At 51.0% G+C, this 15,269-nt stretch overlaps 6 protein-coding genes across 6 annotated transcripts; 4 read left to right on the top strand and 2 right to left on the bottom strand.

The window, feature by feature from the left end:
- Nucleotides 1-1,896: 1,896 nt before the first annotated feature.
- Nucleotides 1,897-2,766, top strand: Aud_007633 (nicotinate-nicotinamide nucleotide adenylyltransferase; the record flags this gene model as incomplete). The annotated part of the gene is made up of 1 exon (XM_043292522.1): nucleotides 1,897-2,766. The coding sequence occupies one exon, from the start codon at nucleotides 1,897-1,899 to the stop codon at nucleotides 2,764-2,766; it is 870 nt and encodes a 289-aa protein (XP_043148457.1).
- Nucleotides 2,767-2,979: 213 nt separating this feature from the next.
- Nucleotides 2,980-3,468, bottom strand: Aud_007632 (uncharacterized protein; the record flags this gene model as incomplete). The annotated part of the gene is made up of 2 exons (XM_043292521.1): nucleotides 2,980-3,305; nucleotides 3,402-3,468. 2 exons carry the CDS (start codon nucleotides 3,466-3,468, stop codon nucleotides 2,980-2,982), a joined length of 393 nt encoding a protein of 130 aa, XP_043148456.1.
- A 514-nt stretch (nucleotides 3,469-3,982) lies between these two features.
- Aud_007631 (J domain-containing protein) lies at nucleotides 3,983-5,180 on the top strand (the record flags this gene model as incomplete). The annotated part of the gene is made up of 3 exons (XM_043292520.1): nucleotides 3,983-4,250; nucleotides 4,317-4,574; nucleotides 4,645-5,180. The coding sequence occupies 3 exons, from the start codon at nucleotides 3,983-3,985 to the stop codon at nucleotides 5,178-5,180; spliced, it is 1,062 nt and encodes a 353-aa protein (XP_043148455.1).
- Nucleotides 5,181-5,808: 628 nt separating this feature from the next.
- Nucleotides 5,809-9,421, top strand: Aud_007630 (ubiquitin-ubiquitin ligase UFD2; the record flags this gene model as incomplete). The annotated part of the gene is made up of 7 exons (XM_043292519.1): nucleotides 5,809-5,838; nucleotides 5,919-6,604; nucleotides 6,677-6,887; nucleotides 6,944-7,399; nucleotides 7,453-9,040; nucleotides 9,098-9,247; nucleotides 9,312-9,421. 7 exons carry the CDS (start codon nucleotides 5,809-5,811, stop codon nucleotides 9,419-9,421), a joined length of 3,231 nt encoding a protein of 1,076 aa, XP_043148454.1.
- A 670-nt stretch (nucleotides 9,422-10,091) lies between these two features.
- Nucleotides 10,092-11,289, top strand: Aud_007629 (3-oxo-5-alpha-steroid 4-dehydrogenase family protein; the record flags this gene model as incomplete). Its single annotated transcript, XM_043292518.1, has 2 exons — nucleotides 10,092-10,202; nucleotides 10,255-11,289. The coding sequence occupies 2 exons, from the start codon at nucleotides 10,092-10,094 to the stop codon at nucleotides 11,287-11,289; spliced, it is 1,146 nt and encodes a 381-aa protein (XP_043148453.1).
- A 648-nt stretch (nucleotides 11,290-11,937) lies between these two features.
- Aud_007628 (5-methyltetrahydropteroyltriglutamate--homocysteine S-methyltransferase) lies at nucleotides 11,938-14,458 on the bottom strand (the record flags this gene model as incomplete). The annotated part of the gene is made up of 4 exons (XM_043292517.1): nucleotides 11,938-13,911; nucleotides 13,977-14,096; nucleotides 14,160-14,379; nucleotides 14,448-14,458. The coding sequence occupies 4 exons, from the start codon at nucleotides 14,456-14,458 to the stop codon at nucleotides 11,938-11,940; spliced, it is 2,325 nt and encodes a 774-aa protein (XP_043148452.1).
- Nucleotides 14,459-15,269: the final 811 nt, after the last annotated feature.

The following is a 15,269-nucleotide window of genomic DNA, read 5'->3' as shown; positions in this document are numbered from 1 at the left end:
ACGGAGTACGAGGGGGTTACTAAGTAGGCAGATACTCCCCTATAGGTAAGTGGAACTGTCCCGAGAGGCGAAGCCGCGAAGAAACTAGAAGTCGCAAAAAGGATGATACTATCTACCGCTTCCAGTCCCAGGCCCAGCAATGCATTACTTTCAGCATTAAAAGCTACAAACAACGGATCTTGCAGTACAAATTCATTTTGACCTCCTCTGAGATGAATACACTCTGTGCCTCTCGCCAAAGTTATTAACTCAAGTCCTCCCGTCTAATTTTGTATGAAGAAGGTAGCTCTGCCGCTCTGGGTAATTCTGATGACGGGGCACAACTCTTGGTTCCGGTGGATTCTATGCCCCCTTTCCCCTTTTCTCGTCGTGAGATAGGGAAGTAACTATCCATTTCTTCACATACAATGAGCGTGCGTCTTCGGAATCGATGTTAATAGTGCCATTTCCGCGTCTATTATGGAGTACCTTGAGCGACATGCAACCATCTACGGTAAATTGCGAGCTTTGACAATCGCCGATCAACAGTCTTCATACCGGCAAGCGAGAATCGAAAGGCTAGGATAATCTGCGGATTGTCGATTCGAGGTGGAGAACAGAGAGTCTAGACAACGAGCAAATAGTTCTGGACGTCGCGGCATTTTTTCAAACAATCCAAGTTGGTTTTCTCAGAGGTCAAGTTCCTAGGGATTCTATGTCTTCGTTCAGAGTAGACAGGTCGAATTAGTGACCCGTGGCATCTAGATATCTGCACACTCCGCAGACTGAGTTGAAACGTAGTGCGGAGAAACTGTGCTACAGTCTGTGACTTTCTTGGCTTTCGTTCTGCCCGTTCTCGGGTTGGCCACCCTAGTCCAATAATGAATGTTTCACCGTTGGAAGTGGCTTTGACGTCGGCCAGTGGAGGTGATACTGAACAACAAAGCACAGGGGACTTGAAGGTTGAGAGTGAGACTTTGCGTTGTCCGACCCCTTTCTGAACTATGTAACACTGCCTGTACAGCGTGATCCTTATTAATGACAATAATACGATAGACTTAACTACTCAGTAGTACTCCGTAGCATCAACAAGATATCATTATACCTAAAATATATAAACTGGCCCAACCAGTGACAACTTGACGTAGCTCGATACCTGCATAAGTTCTAGATAACTCCCTCCGGAGAGCTTTGCCCTTTACAAAATTTTGATCACAAAAGCATCAGATGATTCAGATCACTCAAGCATTGAGATGTTCTAGTTTTGAAACATGATTCAGACGATCTTCCCCATGCAAATACGGAGTATATACGGAGTACCGTGTTTGAGATTGGAATTTTGAGCGAGTTGAATGAGCCGAACATGGGTCAGATTCCAGACGTCAGGCCTCGGGCCCCAGACAGGGTGGGAATCAAAGACTCTTCCAGGCTGTCCGAATTTGCTCTCAGTGGAGCTGTGGTTTATGAGGCCAATAATCCATGATTATGATCGTCCCCGTGTTAATCAAGCTGATACGACTTGCGAGCTTGCCGAACGGCCTGTGTCTCACAGACCAATTATTTGCCGAGTAAACTGACCTTAGAGGTAAGCATGACAGCATCAAGATCTAGATGCTATCCTGGACCCTGGATAGAACCATTAAACTGGCTCCTCAAGTGCTTCTGATGGAGAAGACAAAAGTTACTGCCTTCGATATCTGCCCTCGTCGTGCCGTGGGCTGCGCATTCTGGAACTGCAGCCGCCCGCCTTCTTAACCTTGGATGATTTTATCAAAATGACCCCACCTATGGACGCCAGTCAGCCGCCTCTGACGTGACTGCATCAAGCGTTATTGCTACCTTAGTTTGACAGCCCTTCTCACTATCAGCAGGCCATATGTGTCTTGCCAGCCAATTGGACTATCATAGTCAACAATCATGGCGAGCAACTCATATCAGGCGCTTCGATCACAATACCAAGCCGCGTTGAAGCGTTTCATCGCTTCTTCCAGGAACCTCGAGATACTCAACGCCGTTCCGTCGAACCAACTACAAGAGCAAAAACAGCCTTCGCAGGCCCCAGATGTACTCTATGTCCTGGACTCATCGTTCAACCCCCCAACTCTCGCTCATCTGAGAATCGCAAGCTCAGCCCTTCTCGAAAAGCCCAGTGTCCCGTCGCGTCTGCTGCTACTCCTCGCTACCCAGAATGCCGATAAGCCATCCAAGCCCGCCGACTTCGAAGACCGTCTGGTTATGATGGAGTTGTTTGCGCAGGACCTGTTATCGCACTTGGGGACGACCTCGTCATCTCCGGCAAATGCGGGCCTCCAACAGATCGACATTGGAGTGACAAAGAAACCATACTTCGTGGATAAGGCGGCGGAGATCGAGCAGTCAGGCGTATACCCAAACCCCCTGGAGCAGGTCCATCTCACGGGCTACGACACTCTGGTCCGGATCTTCAACCCCAAGTACTACCCCCCGGAACATACCCTCCAACCGCTTGGGCCATTCCTTTCGCAACATAGACTACGGGTCACCATGCGTCCCGACGATGAATGGGGCAGCAAGGAAGAGCAGAAGGCTTTTCTGCTCCGCCTGGCTCAAGGCGGTCGCGAGAATGAAGGTGGCAAGCGTGAGTGGGCGCAGCGCATACAGCTTGTAGAAGGGAAGAAGCCGGGCGAGAGGCCCGTGAGCTCAACGAAAGCGCGCGAGGCCATTCAGACGAAGCCGCAGGATCTCGACCGGTTGGTTCCTAGGAACGTCCGGGAATATATCCTGTCCCAGCGGCCGTACGCCGAGTAGCCGAACTCACGGCATCTCCATTATGAATATTTGGAGTAGATTCAGACGGCGCTATCGTAGCGTAATGACTTTTTACTACCTATTTCACGTATTATACATGAGCCGACCACACCGAACCATATATACTGAGACAAGCGATCCAACCAGAACACCCTACTCCACATCATATACCTAGCATCAAATAGAAATACAACGTCACGCAGCAATCGTTTTTCACTCATCATGATCGTCTCTCTTCCCCAGGGTATAAGCCAATCCACCGCCCACCATGTTGAGCAGGCAAAGACCCATGGTCGTGCCGCGAACAATCCCCCGCGCGCCCCATTTCTTCATCAATGGCTGCCGTCGCCGACCTGCAAGCAGAAGATAGAGACCCGACCAGGCGGCGCTGATCCCCGCGCTGTCTGTCTTGAAGCCTTGAATATTCGCATAGCTTGTGAATAGAAGGACTGGGGGAAATAGCATTGGCAAGAACTGGAAGGGACGCATGTGTTGCGCTGTGATGAGTGACGCCAGGAGAGTGGGAGGGAACGGGTTTTCTAGAGGTAGAGGCATACACATCGATTAGATTCTTTTTACCATATCGGATTTGGTATTCATCACAGATTGTATTTCATTGCAAGCTGGGTCCTTACCTCCCCATGCCCTGGCTCGTTGCATGAGAGACTGTTTCGCCTTTTCTGTTGGATCTTCACCAGCCATTGTTCCGGATGACTAGGAATGTCTAGATAAAGGTTTAATAATGGACAAATGTTATAGATTGAAATGCGAGGAGATCTTCAATTAAGAACTATGGGGATTGTCTTCAGATTAATGCTCGGTCGTGCGACAGTAGCTCGTCTGCTCGATAGATAAAATACTCAAGCTACCGCTGGATGAGCGATAATCTGACAGGCCTAGCCTGCGGCTTAGCGTCAACATCTGAACCCCGAAAAGACACCACGTTTATCTCCCAAAGCTAGGGAGGCCAACCATCACAACCCTACGGCCAAATTGACGCTATTCATCCTTATTCGCTGTTAATACGTCAAATCCGTTCTATTCACCTTCTGGAAAGCGCATTATCCTCTCGTTGCCATCGCTTACCCCCACCGGATCGGTCCCTCTGCCGCCTTTTAACTTGCGCCGCCTCCAGAGCGATAATTCTTTTCTGAATAAGAGGATAAGGGATAGATAACCGACCGGACGACTAAAACCATCATACACGCTCTCTGCCATGCCATCCGCTTCAGCGTCTGGCGCGGATACTGGCGGTTCAGCCAGATCACGCGAACACAACCAGGGAAACCAGGATCGCAAATACACAGCGGAGCAGAAGGCAGCCGTGATTAGGATACGAAAATGCTCGAGCACGGCGTACTACGAGATTCTAGCCTTGGAAAAGTCAGCGTCGGATGGAGAGATCAAGAAGGCATACCGCAAATTGAGTTTGTTGACACATCCCGATAAGAACGGGTATGAGGGGGCGGATGAGGCATTTAAGAGTGAGTTCTCCCTCCTCAGTGCTAGAATGTTGTGATCTCGGATGTAGCTGATGCCTGTGGCTGCAGTGGTCTCTCGTGCTTTCCAAGTGCTATCGGACCCGGACAAGAAATCCAAGTATGACAAGTTTGGTGGAGATCCGGACAGCAGGTTCACACCTAGTGCTGGGCCCTCGGGGGCGTCTCCTTTCGGTGGCTTTGGCGGTGGTGGGTTCCCGCGCTCAGCGGGTGCTGGTGGTTCTATGTTCGAGGAGGAGATATCGCCAGAGGAGCTGTTCAATCGCTTCTTCAATGGCGGGTTCGGAGGAGGAGGGTTCGGCCCTTTCGGTACGCTTGCCTCACATTCTTTTTTTTTTCCCTGTCTCTCCGAGAGTCCATGCTTACGGATGCTATCTAGGAGGTCCTCAGTTTGTTTTCAACATGGGGGGAGGTCCAGGTTTCCGGGTACACCAGTTTGGAGGGCAGCGACCGCGACGAAGACCGCGCGAAGCCAGCGCTCAGGCCGAAGCCGCACCGTCTGGCTGGGCAACATTCCAGTCACTACTCCCTCTTATCCTTCTATTCGTGCTTCCTCTGCTCTCCTCTCTTTTCTCTGGCTCGTCGTCTCCTTCCGGTCCTTCCTACAGATTTGATGCCGCTGTACCCCCTCACACCATGCAGCGGACAACACCGAAATACAGTATCAATTATTTCGTCAATCCTAGGGACGTGGAAGACTACAGTGCAAAGAAACTCCGCCAGCTGGACACAAAAGTGGAAGTGGACTATATCACCAAATTGCGGTACGAATGCGAGAGCGAAGTACATGCTCGGGACCGGATGATGCAAGAAGCCCAGGGCTGGTTCTTCCCAGATGTAGAGAAGATGAAGGAGGCGAGGTCCATGGAGCTTAAGAGTTGCCGGCGGTTAGATTCTCTGAAGGGGAGATATTAACCAGCGTCACGATACGTCCTTTTTACATATTGACCTGCGATCTTGGTTCTTCATAATTCCAGTTGGCCGCTTCTCCTTCTGTCTGCTTTTCTGTTTTGCATTAGAAGCAAATGACTGGCGGAGATTTTCGATGGCGTCCTATGGACTGATGAGTTACTGGATGTCTATGATTACTCTTATTGTGCAAATAACTTTTATCAACGGCTGTGAAGAGAATAGAAACATCAACTCGGAGACATTTGATATCGCCTTTCAGAGGGATAAGTGAATAATTTATCTTTCATGCTTGACAAGTGGAGGAATGGCAAGGGCGGTCTGCCGGGCTTAGTTAGGGACATTAATCATGCAGGCGAAACTCAGCGACCATGACCGAATGTCGCCAGTACTGTAGAGTGACCACTAGCATTCATCCATCGGTCTGGTTGGTCGTTACGCTCCTTGTTACTAAATCATAGATGTCCTCAGATTCCCCCAAAGTACAGATTTCCTTGACTGTTGCCTTTTTGTGATCCCACTTGATTCAGCCATACTAGTAACCGCCTACTCTATCTTTCTCCGCACCCTTCTGCCCCGCTGACAGAGCCTCTTCTCTTGGGGCATTCGTTCACATCTCCCCTGTTAACAGAGGATGTCAGATACTCTCTCTGATGCGGATAAGGTGAGTGCAGTACTGCTTGACGCTCTTTTGTCAAAGTGAATGGTTTTATGGCTGGATGACAACTAAAACTCCTTGTGCAGATCCGCAACAAGCGCCTCGCAAAGCTTGGAAACCCATCCTCATCCTCACAAAATGCAGCAGGCCCAGAGACAGCTTCTACCCAGCCTTCTACACCTTCACTGCCCAGTCCTACTACCCAACAAACATCCGATGCTCCGCAGCCACACATCAATATCAGCAGCGCACCGCGCTCCCAAACTTCTTCGCCTCGGCCGGAGTTGCAAGAATCAGAAGGCAAGCGAATTAAGATAACACCGTCCGCCCCTGCCAGTCCTGCACCGGAGTCATTATCTGCTACCCCTGTGTCGAACACCCCTCCGCCACCGAAGGCAGAAGAGAGTATTGAATCCTTTGAGGATCGCACACTAAGCGCCGTCTTCAAGCTTAGCTTGAGGGAAGACCGACAGCGGGACATCCATGGGCACAAGTTGATCTATTTGCCTGGCTTACGGAGCGAACTCGAGGACCAGGGTCGCGAACCACGCATCGATACTACTGTGCTGGACCAGGCCCTCCTTGAAGCCGCATCGAATACCCAGCAGAAGCCTTTGGACTACCTATTGCCATGCTGGGGGCGGATCTCAAGGCTGCACAAGGGTTTTCGCCGTGCCCGCGGGGATGATCCAAAGTTCGGCGTCATCTGTGAGGCTCGGCGCCTGTGCATGAGTTATTGCATCTTCGCGATCACTATGCCGGAGATGTTCGGGTGTGTTCCTGCCTCTCCCTTGTTGAGTCGACCAAACCGGACGACAGATTGACTGATTCTGTTGTCCCTTAGTCTCGAGCCATCCGGGCGGTCGCCGCTCAAGCCATATCTTCTTCTGGATCCCGAAGATGATAAGGGAGTCGATCTTGAGTTCTTGGGCGAAGCTGTGAGGAGATTTGAGGAAGACGAAAGCATCAAGCCGGCTTTCATCGCCGCTGTAGAGGAGATGAGCCGTGACCTTGCTGCGATGACTATCAATGATGACTACAAGTCTTATCTAATAGTACCTATACCTCTAGCGGTTTTTCCCGTCGAGATTCCTGTTGCTAACCTATCTAGGCTCTGCGAAACCTGGTTGGTAATCCTGTCATTGCCTCTGCTATTACGGAGTCTCCTTTTTTCAACGAGTCTCGTGATCCAGCATTGTTTGAGAAGGAGACACTTCTGGGTCCCTGGTTCCGCTTGTCACCTCTCCAGGGCAATATTACCATGACCTATTTCTCGAGTCCCAAGACTCGAGATCAGTCTTATATCTTAAATGCGCAAAGATCCATGAGAATGATACAGCAGATGCTCAGCTCAGATCTGTTTGATGTCGTCAACCATATCATTCGCGCCAGTAAGGAGGCAAGAGACAGAGTCCTGGACTGGTTCGCTGCCGCTTTGAACATCAACCACAAACGAAGAGCAATGCAGGTGGATCCTACTACTGTAGCTTCGGACGGTTTCATGTTCAATCTCACAACATGTCTGGACAAGCTTTGTGAACCTTTCATGGACGCAACCTTCACCAAGGTAGGCTATGCACTTTATCTCATGCTCTTCCACCAAGCTCACCGGGTTCTTAGATTGACAGGATCGATGCGGGATATCTGCACCGGAACCCACGCGTTGATATGAAAGATGAAACCAAGATCAATGCCGATCAGCATGCGTCTGACGCGTTTTACTCGAAGAAAGAAGAAGGGACTTCTAACTTCATCACTGAAATCTTCTTTTTGACTGTTGCTGCTCATCACTATGGAAGTGAGTCCCTGACGTCAAAGCTGGACCAGCTTGAGAAGGATCTTCGACACATGGAGGGTACGATCAGGAGGTTCGAGTTGGAGCGACCCAGATGGATCAGCAACCCAGTGCAGCTTAGGGTATTTGAACAGGCTCTGAAGAAATACAAGGACAAGCTGGATTTGGGTCTCGCCCTTAAATACAGTCTGCAAGGCGTTTTGTTCGACGATCAATGGCAGGCACGCTCCATGCTGTTCATGAGATATGTCACCGTTTGGCTGCTCAGGCTTGTGTCCGGCGTCAATTTTCCAAAAGAACCGATTAAGTTGCCTCTTCCGGAGCAGCAGCCGGAGGTCTTCAAGTGTCTCCCCGAATACTTTGTTGATGACATTGTCAGCAACTTCAAATTCATCATGTGGTGCATGCCCCAAATCATCACTGCGACACAGGGAGACGAGCTGGTTATGCTCTGTATCACTTTCCTGGAGAGCTCGGACTACATCAAGAACCCTTACCTGAAAGCGGGTCTTGTTTCGATCCTGTTTCGGGGGACATGGCCTCGCCCTGGTGGCGCCCGCGGTGTTCTGGTCGATCTTTTGAACTCCTTCCCCTTTGCTAATGAATACCTGCTGCATGCCGTCATGAAGTTCTATATTGAAGCAGAGCACACGGGGACGCACACCCAGTTCTTTGACAAGTTCAACATTCGCTACGAAATCTTCCAGATTATCAAGTGTATCTGGCCAAACACTCTGTATCGGAACAAGCTCTACAACCAATCCAAGCAAAATCTGGACTTTTTCGTTCGCTTTGTGAACTTGCTCCTAAACGACGTGACTTACGTGCTTGATGAATCTTTTGGCGCCTTCATCACGATTCATAATACCCAGGTGGAGCTCAGTCGAAATGGGAACAACATGGATCCTCAGGAGCGTCAGCAAAAAGAGGAGCATCTTGCTTCCGCGCAACGGAACGCCAAATCCTACATGCAGTTAACAAACGAGACGGTCGCCATGCTCAAGTTATTTACGGAAGCGTTGGCAGACTCGTTCACCATGCCTGAGATTGTCCAGAGATTGGCAGACATGCTTGATTACAACCTGGATGCCATGGTTGGCCCGAAGAGCTCCAGCTTACGAGTGGACAATCTGCAAGAGTACGGTTTCAACCCGCGGGCTTTGCTGAGTGAAATCGTCGATGTGTATCTCAACCTGATGACCAAGGAGAATTTCATCCTCGCCGTCGCAAGGGACGGACGGTCTTACAAGCCGGCCAATTTTCAGAAGGCCGGGGATATCCTCCGAAAATGGTCGCTGAAATCTCCGGAGGAGCTCCAACAATGGGAACAGCTGCAGGCGAAAGTCAGGGCGGCCAAGGAGGCTGACGAGCAAGCCGAGGAGGATCTGGGCGAAATTCCCGATGAATTCTTGGGTATGTTCGATGGGTTAGTTACCTGTGATGGCCAAATAGCTGACAGCTTTTCGCTAGATCCCCTGATGTATACCTTGATGGAAGATCCAGTTATCCTCCCTGGATCCAGGGTATCCATGGATCGTTCTACTCTTCGGTCTCACCTTCTGAGTGACCCACATGATCCGTTCAACAGAGCTCCGCTCAAGATGGAGGACGTGGCCCCTGGTAAGTTTTGGTTTCTTGCCTGTCTCGAGCGTTGAAAGCGAAGTGGCTGACTATTCTTGTCTAGATACGGAGCTCAAAGCCAAGATTGAAGCATTTAAGGCGGAGAGACTAACGGCTCGACGACAGCCTCTAACGCAGACCGTGACTGACACTATGGATACGTCGACTGATTGAAGCACAAGAAAAAGTTGCATAGAAGTTGTTGATGGATAAATACAATACTTGCTCGGCATCGACATTTGAAGCCACTCAAGCCAGTCCTCTTGCGCATTACTCCATGTTGAATCAAGGATGCCATGCTTGACCATCCGGGATTGGAACCGATTTGTCTTCACATTTTCCATATACTATGTACTCGTTGCTTTCTACACACCTATACATCATGAGTACTGGCTGCTAAGGAGAGGGAAGAGATACATCCATCTTCAGTTGTGACGAGGAGTTGATCGATGTTCGATACATCGAACTGTAACTAAGCATCTGATCACGTGTGGTGACAATCCCGTGACATCATTGGATAAACTCAAGCTATTGATCGTTCTTTGTTGACGTGGGATTCACCTTCACCATATCTCTAAATTCACTTCTCTTCGATGTACTGAGACTTGAGATAGGTATATAGTCATGGTCTGAAAGATTTACTTCCGGAGTTTCCTTGATCACCATCGTCTCAGACTCTCTGTAGCGCCTGAGCATCTGAGCATCGCGAACCAGCGTGACCCTTGCAAGAAGCAGGAAGCTTGATCAGGGACTATTACCGCGTATGTTTTCCTTTAAATCAGCGTTGATCATATTATTAGTTCACCGTATTGCTTGCTTATACTGATTTCTCAGACAGGCGAACATGGGCTCCGCATTTTCGTCGTTCTTGGGGTCTCTTCCCCCTTTGGGGGACTTCATCCTTCTTACTCCCCAGGCCTATACAACCCTGCTCAACATTTTCCAATACTTCCCAGTGGCAAGTCTATACAATAATCCTTAAACTATCGTAATCTAACGTGAACCAGCTCTCGCTCGTCCAATGGGCAGTCTCCTGGCACCCTGCAGGCAAAGGCTCCTACCAGAGCTCCTGGCTGAACATCCCAGGCAAACTAGGCTGGTTCATCATGGAGCTCGTGGGACCGGTGAATCTGCTCTACCTGCTTTACAAATTGCCGCCAACGCTCAACATTAGCTCGCTTCCGCTATCTAATAAGCTCGTTGCAACCCTCTATGTAATCCACTATGTCAACCGCGCCATCATCTCGCCATTCTTCGCGGCCCCCAGCATGTCTCCCATCCATGCGACCGTCGCCATCATGGCGGTGCTGTTCAACTGGCTCAATTCGTCGTGTCTGGCCGGTTGGCTGGTGGGATACCACGTCCCGGTGCTGGGGTACAAGACCGATGGCACCGTCTCGGGCGCTCCGGGAGGGTCGTCGCGATACTCCCCCGCAACGCACTTCCTGCCCTGCCTGGGGATGGTCCTCTTCGCAGCCGGCATGATAGGCAATATCTACTCGGAGCGCATGCTCTTCCGTCTCCGCCGCGAAGCAGCAGAGAAGCGCGGCGCGGCCAAGAAGTCTGACGAGGCTATCACCCAGAATGAAGACGAGGACCATCCGACCTTCATCCAGGTATCGTCCTCGTCCTCGTCCACTGACGCGAAGGCCAACGCCAACGGCAACAAGACTAAATATGACAAGGTCTACGTCATCCCAGCCGCCCGCGGCGTCTTCCGCTCCATTCTCTACCCGCATTACGCCTTCGAATGGCTCGAGTGGCTCGGCTTCGCTCTCGTCGGCACGGCAGTCTTCCCAACCCGGCAGGCACTCGCCTATACCTCGCCGCCCTTGCAGATCGCTCTGTGGCTGAGGCCCGCCGCGGCGTTCGCGGCGAAACTACAGGTTCCCCTGCCTCTTCCAGCAGTCGTATTTGTTGTTAACGCGGTTGCTAATATGTTGCCTCATGCGCGCTGGGGGAGGAAGTGGTATGTAGAGAAGTTTGGGGAGAAGGCGGTTGCGGGCCGAGGGGCTGCGGTTCCATGGTGTTCGTGGCTGTGATCTGGATTTGGCTTGTGAGCCTCTGCGATGAAAGCTCAGAGATAGGGTCTCATCGTTCCTAAATAGTATGGCCCAACGGCATCGCTAGTTACTTTGGTGGAGGGGTCATGACTCTTCACGTCGCAGACAGTCGATGCGGTACAAGCTTTTAAGAAATATCCTCGTATCCACAGGCCTTCAGTCACCATTTACAATGTCTACTGAGATAGAATAGAGATATATTGGAAATTGCCTTTCATTTGATTAGGCTCTAAGAGGTAGATCTAAATCAGTACCTCCAGTGTCATGTACAACACATTGTTGAAATATTGAAGAAAAAACCATCAGCGGCGCCGACTGCCGCGATCATGCATATCCCTTTTAATTAAAACCGAAGTAGCGAAAAAAAGAAACATCCCACCGAAGGAAATGCTGACCGCATGTAGGAGGCAGTCATGTTTGGCTTGAACGCCGATGTTGAAATCGTAAATGTTGAAACTCCGTTGACCCCCATATTTTCTAATACAAAACCCTGAACCCTTATGTTGAACTTTTGGTATCATCGTCGTAACTCATCACATTAACAAAACGAAAACAAGTTTCGTTTGACTCCGGAGCGACAGGTTGAAGAATGTCGTCCCCGTTTATTGAAAGAGCCAGTCACACCATTTATTTGGTGTACTTCTGGCGGTAGAACTTGGCAGCATTGACCATGTTGGTCAGAGCAGCCTTGGTCTCGGGCCACTGACGGGTCTTCAGACCACAGTCAGGGTTGATCCAGAGCTGGTCAGGGCGGAGGTAAGGAAGCATCTCCTCGATGCGATCCTTGATCTCCTGCTCGCTGGGAACACGGGGAGAGTGGATGTCATAGACACCAGGTCCGATGTGGCGGGGGTAAGCCTCCTCGACGAAGACCTTGAGCAGCTTGGCGTCAGACTTGCTGTTCTCAATGCTGAGAACATCAGCATCCAGAGCGGCAATGGCGTGGAAGAAGTCCTGGAACTCAGAGTAGCAGAAGTGAGAGTGAATCTGAGTACCGTCGGAGACACCGGTGGTAGCCAGGCGGAAGGCACGCACGGCCCAGGCGAGGTAGTCCTCACGCTCCTTGCCGGCGCGAAGAGGGAGACCCTCACGAAGAGCAGGCTCGTCGACCTGGATGACCTTGACACCAGCGGCTTCTAGGTCAATGACCTCATCACGGAGGGCAAGGGCCAGCTGCTGAGCCTGGACGGACTGGTGGACGTCGTCACGAGGGAAAGACCAGCGGAGGCAAGTGATGGGGCCAGTAAGCATACCCTTCATGGGCTTCTTAGAGATAGACACGGCGTACTTGGACTCCTTGACAGTCATGGGAGCGGGACGCGAGATGTCACCGACAATGATGGGAGGACGCACGCAGCGAGATCCGTAACTCTGGACCCAGGCGTGGGTGGTGAAGACGTAACCAGTGAGGCGCTCACCGAAGTACTGAACCATGTCGTTACGCTCGGGTTCACCGTGGACGAGAACGTCGAGGTCAAGCTCTTCCTGGATCTTGACAACCTCGGCAATCTCCTGCTCGATGAACTTCTCGTACTCCTGAGCGGTGATCTCACCCTTGGTGAACTTGTTACGCTGGATACGGATCTCCTTGGTCTGAGGGAAGGAACCGATGGTGGTGGTGGGGAAGAGAGGAAGGTTGATGGACTTGCTCTGCTCGGCAAGACGGATGGGGAAGGGAGACTTGCGGTTGTGCATCTCATCGGTGACAGCAGCCTGGCGCTCCTTGACCTTGGGGTCGTTGGTGCGAGCGGAAGAGGCACGAGCCTGAATGGACTTAGCGTTGGCCTCGAGCTGGTCACGGACAGCAGCAGGGCCCTCAGTGACGGCCTTGGCGATCACAACAACCTCGTGGGTCTTCTCAACAGCGAAGCTGAACCAATCCTGGACCTCAGGATCGAGGTTCTTTTCGCTCTCAAGGGTGTGGGGGACGTGGAGGAGAGAGCTGGAGGTGGAGACAATGACTCTGTCCTTGCCAAGCTTCTGGATAGCGTGCTCAACCTTCTCGATGGCAGCCTTGAAGTTGGTCTTCCAGATGTTGCGACCATCAACAACACCAGCAGAGAGAACCTGCTTGGGGCCAAGAGCGGAAATAATAGCATCGAGCTGCTCAGGGTTGCGGACAAGGTCCACGTGGATACCATAAAGGTTGTGCAGAGCAGGAAGAACATCAATGTTGTGGACAATGTCACCGAAGTAGGTGGCAAGGACAATGCGGGGAGCCTTGTCACCGAGAGCACCAAGCTTCTCGTAAACAGGCTTGAAGGCAGCCTTGGACTTGACAGGGAGATCGAAAACGAGAACAGGCTCGTCAATCTGAACGTCCTCAACACCGGCAGCCTTCAGCTGGGCAAGGAGGTCAACGTAGAGGGGAACCAGGTCGTTGATCTTGTCAATAGGGTCAACTTTTTGACCGCGGTCGGCCTTGGCGAGGGTCAAGAAGGAGACGGGACCCAGGATGACGGGACGAGTGACGATGCCAGCCTCCTTGGCCTCGAGGAACTGAGCAACGGGCTTGGGGTTGGCAGCGAGCTTGAAGACCTGGTTCTCCTGAAGGGTAGGCTTGACGTAGTGGTAGTTCGAGTCGAACCACTTGACCATTTCCTGTACGTATCGTATTAGAATGGGGAACCTTGCGAACAAGTGGTAGTTGGAGGAGGCCACCATACCAAGCTAGGAACGTCAATGGCGGGCTGGCCCTCAGAGGCGGGCTTCTGGAGACCACGACCCATGGCGAAGTACTCATCCAGGGGGTCAAGGTTGTACTTGCTGTATCTCTCAGGGACAACCTATTCAATGACTTTGTTAGATTACCAGGCGGAGTATGCCATAAAACGGTCAGGGGAACTTACGCCGAAGAGCTGGATGTGGTCGAGGACCTGATCGTAGAAAGCAAAGTCGTTGCTGGGAATGATATCGACACCAGCATCCTTCTGGATCTTCCAGTGCTCAGCACGGAGTCTCTTTCCCTCGCTCACGAGCTCATCACGAGAGATCTTGCCGCCCCAGTAAGCTTCGGTGGCCTTCTTGAGGTCACGGAGCTTTCCCATACGAGGGAAACCCAAAACGGCGCTACAGACACAGATATTAGTGCATGTCAAGAAGGCGTGGAACAGTCAAGAGAGTCAGTGGGTCCTTACGATTGAACCATTTTTGAATGATGTGTGATACGAACGAAGGGTGAGAGGGAAGAGGATACGAGACTTGGAGGAGAAAAGAGGAATGGTAAGAGGGATGAATTGAAGTCACACAAAAGGATAAAGCAAACAGACAAGAGAGATCAGTCTCTTGCTGAGGAAAGGTGAGTTCAAAAGTGAAGAGGGAAGGATGAAAGAGGAAGAGGGAGGAGAAGAAGCAGAGAGAGGGATGGGGGAATATTTAATGTTGGGATACAGAGAGAGGATGGAGGGGAAGCCCCCTCGATGTGGGCCCGCTGATAGATAGGAGCAGCACGAGGGAAAAAAAAGACAGTAAGTTGGAGGGGAATGGAGGGGTAATCGGCGGTAATTGGCTGGTAATACACGGAGCTATTAGGTGTTTTTATTATGACAGGTAATAATAATAATAAATCGATGTTTCTTCAATGACCATCGATGTACGGAGTATGATAAACTCGTCCAGACCATACCCAAGTAGTCATGAGTCAAAATGGCGTGATGGGTTTTCCTCCAGAATCTGTCAGTCTCCATCCATTGCATCCAGTCTTTGGGACCCATAATTGGTGTCCTTACTCCGTAGTGGGATATCGGAGAACGCTGGCCATCCGGCTCGGGGTCCGTGATCGGCCACTAATTAGGTACTCTTTCAGTACCTGGGCACCATATTACTGGTTCTTACCATACATACTCCGTACAGATTCCCACCTCTAGGTTTTCAACAGCTGTCCTCTGCATTCTGTAGGAGAGTGAGGAAGCCTGATATTGGTTATGGGAACGGAGTACATGGTGATACAGCACGGTTAC

This window comes from Aspergillus udagawae, assembly GCF_001078395.1.
Source record: "Aspergillus udagawae IFM 46973 DNA, scaffold_5, whole genome shotgun sequence".
Lineage (NCBI taxonomy): Eukaryota > Fungi > Ascomycota > Eurotiomycetes > Eurotiales > Aspergillaceae > Aspergillus > Aspergillus udagawae.
This window is presented reverse-complemented; position numbering and strand designations above follow the sequence as displayed.